Source organism: Lolium rigidum, chromosome 4, assembly GCF_022539505.1.
Source record: "Lolium rigidum isolate FL_2022 chromosome 4, APGP_CSIRO_Lrig_0.1, whole genome shotgun sequence".
Classification (NCBI taxonomy): Eukaryota; Viridiplantae; Streptophyta; class Magnoliopsida; order Poales; family Poaceae; genus Lolium; species Lolium rigidum.
This window is the reverse complement of record NC_061511.1, coordinates 1,109,891-1,116,248: the sequence shown is the minus strand read 5'-3', so window position 1 is coordinate 1,116,248 and position 6,358 is coordinate 1,109,891. Positions and strand designations below refer to the sequence as shown.

General features: G+C 48.2%; 1 protein-coding gene across 1 annotated transcript; it reads left to right on the top strand.

Moving 5' to 3' along the window:
• The first annotated feature begins 4,819 nt into the window (after positions 1-4,819).
• On the top strand, positions 4,820-5,905 carry LOC124707791 (geranylgeranyl pyrophosphate synthase 7, chloroplastic-like). The gene has a single exon (XM_047239484.1). It carries the CDS (start codon positions 4,820-4,822, stop codon positions 5,903-5,905), a length of 1,086 nt encoding a protein of 361 aa, XP_047095440.1.
• The last annotated feature ends 453 nt before the right edge of the window (positions 5,906-6,358 follow it).

Sequence of the window (6,358 nt, the reverse complement as noted above, 5' to 3'; positions counted from 1 at the left end):
AGGCTCACCGCTCACCCTGCGTGAAATCCTGCCAGATCCGTGTCGTCGTGACCTTCTTCCATGGGTGCCCGAGGAGGAACTGAAACGTGCGCCAATATTGCGATCTGCATCCATTGCCGCGCATGCACCAAACGGAGACTGCAAGCCACTCGGGGGGTCGGGGCTCCTCCAGGCGTGGGGTTGAGTGGTCATAATGGTGGACGAGCGGGAGCCAAGCGGCATGGCTCAAGGGCTTCAGGTGGAGCGCGGAGCAGGGGGGCAAAAAGAGACCAGGTCCAAGGATGATTGCCATATGTAGACGATCGTATATCCACACCTGGATCGAGCCTCGAGTATCTAGCAATGATCGAACTCTTCGTTGGCGAGTTGGGAACCGATATCGGCACAGAGCGGTGGCGCGGCTCGCATGAACATCTGGACTGCCACCGACGACGGATCGTCACCGCCCGCTGCAGGAGTTCGTCGGGTGTAGGACATGATGGGTATGGAGTATCTTTTCGGCAGCGACATGCAATCCAAACAAGCCACTTGATACAGCAGCCTAATCGATCAATCACTTCACATGGATGATGATGCTAAGATCCTGTCGTAACCACGGAAGGAAACTCCAGCAAGTGAAACACATATGGCTTAAGAATTGTTGTAGGCATTTGTCGCATCTGACCCTTCGGCCGCCCTGACTTCCATGGGTGAGCGCGTCCGCGGCAACGAAGCAGCTGCAGCACGTCGGCATCCCAGATGATCCGCTAGAACTGTCACTATTTCATGAGGAACAAGAATATTATTTTGGCTGATCAGATCTTTATTCTGCAGCATGAGCTCTAGCTTGTAATCTGAAAGAGTATATTATTTCTCAATCATGATAGGCAAAACGGCACGGAAGCAAAATCCATATGCAAGGACAAAGAGACAACGATGTATTGATTGCAGGCCGCATATTCTTCAGTAATTAATGTCCTCATGTGCATGCATATTTCTACTGAGGAACAGAGTTCATAGTGGTACTGAAATAGAAGTGCAAATGCCTCTTCATTTGGGTTATTATGCCTAATCACATTTGGTCTAAGATTCTACAAGTAGGTCTCCTCTTAGGTCTGGACTCCAGCTGCCCACGGAGCGAAGCACTCCAAGACCGGTTGCAAAAGAAGCAACCATACATATAGCCCCAGGACGTGAAGTTATGAGAAGCTCAGGCCCCGGAGCTGATGGCGAGCACTAGCGAAGGCAGCTCGACGATATTCTTTGGCATCTGATGTCCCGGTCATGCGGCCAAAGCTAATTCTACCGACCAGGTTTGAGCTATATGCTCTTTTTGTGATTCTAGATAATCCAATTATTGAGACTTTATGGAAATAATATTTTTGAATCATATGAGGAAGTAGTAGAGTAAATCAAACATTTATGTTTCAGTCATACGCTCAGAATTAAACAAAGGAAAAATTTGGATTAACAGGTTCAGTTACAATAATCATCTTTTTTCCGTCCTCTCAATAGCAAAATCTTGACATTACTTGACAGGAACGATTTGTATTGTAGTTCTTAGCTTTGTTAGGGTCACAAAAAAAGATCATGATCTTCAAGCAATCATTATATCAAATTATCATCATGTTCCCGTGTAAAATCTGGCCGGGCCGACAAGTTCAACCTCGTAAATTAGGACGGTAGCTTCATCCAAAATTCATTTTGTGCAACACTAAGAGAAAATTATTATTATATGTTTATTTGTCTCAGTTTGTTAGACCGTAGCAACGCACGGGCAAGTGTGCTAGTTATATATATACTAGCAAAAGTGTCCGTGCGTTGCACCGGGTGATAAATTGTTAAATTGTTATCATTGCAGCATAATGAGCAAAGAATAAAATAACGTAATAATTATGTGTAATTTTACCTCCTCGCAGCACCTCCCGTAGGACATCATTGCCAAATGCACGTCGGCCGTACACATCTCCCATCCACATCTTCGCGATCTTGTCGATCCGGCGCACGCCGGAACATCCGTTCATCGGGCACCACGCCCCCATCCTGTTGGTACCTCTCTACATGTTTGGTTGAAGCGGAGAAGGTGTCGCGTGAGACGCTCGGCCTCAGGATGTCCCCAAGCTTGGAAGCCGTGGGGAGACAACGCCTCCCACGCACAAATCAACAACATAAGGCATACCAAAGTAACGAATCGTGTCGTCCAAAAAAAAGGAACGGATCGCTTTTCACTTATGGGTGGCGTAGGTGGGTAATTTTCTCAAATTTTAAAGATACTTTAAAGTTGGACGACTACCAAAGGAGAAACCCTTTTGCTTTTATTATTATATATATATATACTAGCACAAATACCCGTGTGTTGCAACGGAAAAAAGGAAACACTGCTCTTTGTAACTTCACTAAACATGTCTAAACTCCAAACACCTTTATCATTTAACACGGTATAATTTATCAATTAAAAATCTGACAAATACAACACAATAATAGGTATCATCGCACTAACGAATATTTTGTTGACACTGAACTTGTTCCTTAAAGGATTACGAGGTTTGCCCATCAAGTCTAGAAAAACTGTATCCTCTATGCACACGACGAGTTCACTCCTTCGTCAGGCCTCGGTGTGCTTGATTCTATTGCGTCGTCCACTTCTTTGTCATGCACCCCAAAATCATATGGATTAGTATTCAAATTTTACCACTATTTAAACAACCGAATTAGAAAGAGGCTAGCATGCGTTGTAGTATTATTTACGATTCAAAAAAGTAAAATCGTAACACGGAGTAGAGAATTCAATAGACACTTCTCTGTGTACTTTTTTTGAAAGTTAAGCATTTTTTAATTTGACCATATTCTTTCATAAAAAGTAGCAACATATGTGACATCGAACTACTATGTTATTGAACTTGTCAAGGTAAATCCAGCCATACTAATTTAGTGTCATAAGTGCTGCTACTTTTTTCTAAAAAGCTGGTCAATGTTAATAAAACATGTCTTAAGTCATGTTTTCTTCAATGGACACTTCTCTAGTGTGTGTATGAGATGATTGAGGCCTTTGGTTGATTATCTTCTTACCTCTGTCTTTTGACTTTGGCCATGCATATTACCACGCATGGTTCAGCCTCTACATGCATATGCGTGCTCGTGTTAGGCAAGCTCAGCTCACGCATACAGCCCTCACTTCAGTTAAAAGTTAGAGCCCTCCATGCAGGAGACCAGTTATCTCTTTCCGTTGCCATTCCCCGGTCACTTTTCGTTTTTTTTTTTTTTTTTTTTTTTTTTTTTTTTGAGATGGGTCTCTTTCCGTTCTAATCCGATTTCCAAGTGCTTGGTGGCACGCACTTACGAGCGTATATAAATCAGTGACGCTCGTTGTAATAAAGCGTGGGACTAAACGTGACTTTTTCTCTCATGCGCTTTCTCAAAGGTAAACCATCCGAGCTAGGCACGTTTGGACACGTTTGGACCAGCCGGCCAACAGGCCCACCCGAGTTAGGTAGCGCCCAGGAGAGGCCGGCCGACGCAGTCCCTCCCGTCCTCCACTTATCTGCTCGCTCGACGCACCTTAGCCGCACACGGATACCAGCGACGGGTAAGGTCTTGACTGGGTTGGGTTGAGTTCTTGGCCGAGCGAAGGATGTACGGATCGAGCGAAACATTTTTTCTAGCGATTGATCCGTGACCAAAAGCGGTGGCACAACCGTAATTTTGATTGAAAATAAGTGGCAATTTTAAAAGGGATGAAAATTTTGGAGAGAAACCTTACTTCCTTTATTAGTAGGTAAAGATATAAGTATAGATTATTAGTTTTATATTAGACAAATATCAAAAAACTCAGCAATATCAAAGCAGCTAATGGACGGTAGATGTGGCTCGGTAGGTACCATTACCGGTAAAATCGTTGTGTTCGCCAATCACCTTTGTCGTAATAAAAGTCAATTTGATCCCAGCCGGTCAGCCTCGGGATGGGAAAGGGCCGACCTGGCCCTGGCCTTGGACCTGGCCCCTGTGGCCCCAGGACCAATTTATGAGGCCACGGGTCGACCCATATAAAAATAGGCAGTGGCCTCGTTGGCCCAATGGGTATTTCGGGTCGACCTAAATTTTTAGTAATGTATGTTGCTTTCTCTTATGCATATTCCTCATGTGCTAATAGATGTGCAGTTGAAAGTAAAAGGATAAAATTATTTTTTTCCGAATCAAGCAACTCTAGAGACTAGGCGTTATACCTACATCATACGTACATGCTGTTAGAGTTCAGCTGGCTCGCTAGGATGATCAACGTGTCTATGATATATGTACAACGCCTAGCTAGGTAGGATCGATCTCGCACGTCTTGCCGGATGACCAGCCGAGCCATTGACGTATTCTTCGCAAGCTGGCTATCTGCTGGACCTAGAGGTGAGCAAGTACTAGAACATGTTAGACGACGAGCTGAATGGAGAACGATGGTGAGCGGGAGGCAGACAGAAATAGAGATGAGATAGCAAAGTGGGCCGGCCCTGCTGACCCAACAGTTCATTCAGAGCCGGCATTGTTGACCCAAATTCTGTTCGAGGCCGACCCACCCGACCCATTGGCCCTCAATTTTTGGGTCGGGCCAGCGACCCAGCGGGTCGACCCAGCCCAATCCCATCCTGAGGTCATCCCCATGTGTTTGAAGAAAGAAGAGCGTTTTCGAAGAAGTCTGTGCGTGCGACGGCTCGTCAACATTTCTTCCACCGGAACTTACCTCGCTCGTACTTCCTATATATACCAGAAATCTACGCCGGCCACGAGTAGATCCCCAGCACATTTTCTTCCACCGCTGCCTCAGTACGCCCCCTTACGCTCTCTACTCGCACCAATGGCCAAGGTCGTGCCCTTTCTCGTCCACCATGTCACCCCGTCGCCTAGTCTCAAGCTCCATTTTTCTCCAAGAAACGCTTCCCTCCAATTCCATGCTAGGCATTCCACCACCAGCGTACGGTGCGCTGTGCCGACTCCGACCAGCAACACCCCCATCACCAACCCCACCGGGTCCGGGTCACAGGGTGAGGATCTTTTCAGCTTCGACAGGTACATGGCGTCCAAGGCCGTGACCGTGAACGACGCGCTCGACCGCGCTCTGCCGCTCGTGCAGCCCGAGGGCCTCAGCGAGTCCATGCGCTACTCGCTCCTCGCGGGCGGCAAGCGCGTGCGCCCCATGCTCGCAATCGCCGCTTGCGAGATGGTGGGCGGCGACGAGGCTGCCGCCACGCCAGTGGCCTGCGCCGTCGAGATGGTCCACACCATGTCGCTCATCCACGACGACCTCCCGTGCATGGACGACGACGACCTCCGGCGCGGATGCCCCACGAACCACGTCGCCTTCGGAGTAAGCACCGCGCTCCTCGCGGGAGACGCGCTCCTGTCCCTCTCGTTCGAGCACATCGCCCGGGGCTGCGTGGAGCACGGCGTGCCGGCCGACCGCGCGCTCCGCGCCGTGGCGGAGCTCGCCAACGCCGTGGGCACGGGTGGGCTCGCGGCGGGGGAGGTGGTGGACCTGGCCAGCGAGGGCGCGGACGTCGGCCTGGCCACGCTGGAGTACATCCACATACACAAGACGGCGCGGCTCCTGGAAGCCGCGGCGGTGTGCGGAGCCATCGTCGGCGGAGCCGGCGAAGAAGATGTCGAGAGCATCCGGCGGTACGCGCGTTACGTCGGGCTGCTGTTCCAGGTGGTCGACGACGTGCTGGACGTGACGCAAACGTCCGAGCAGCTGGGGAAGACGGCCGGGAAGGACCTGGCGACCGACAAGGCGACGTACCCGAAGCTGATGGGCGTGGACGGGGCGCGCGCATACGCCGCCGAGCTTGTGGCGAGCGCCGAGGCAGAGCTAGACCGGTTCGACCATGCCCGCACCCAGCCGCTGCGCCACCTCGCGCGATTTATTGCCTACAGGCAGAACTGAGCCTGAGCGCATATGGGCGGGTTTAAAAATGATCTGGCAATATATTTATCGTAAAATGTTCCTACCATTCGAGTAATAAAAAAACTGTTCAATTCTTCTTTTTTGCGGGTTCAATCCGAGTGAAATATATTTCCCCAAACTCTATTAGGACATAAAACACGTATGAATATTATCATTCACATTTAGTTTGGTAAAACGGTTTATTTTATGGAAAAGAGAGGTAGTGTTCCTTTTGCGAAAAGACGGATGAGTACAATCGTGATATCTTAATGATAACATGTCGGATAAATGTTGAGTTGGAAAAGAGTGAAGCAAGAAAATAAAGGTTACTCTTCTTCTATTCTACTTTGCAACAATATGACAACGTCCTGCTATATATTTTATTTCAGTAGTACTTTAATTTGTTTTATTTTCCATGCTTTCCTTTATGGATAACTAAAGGAATATATCTTC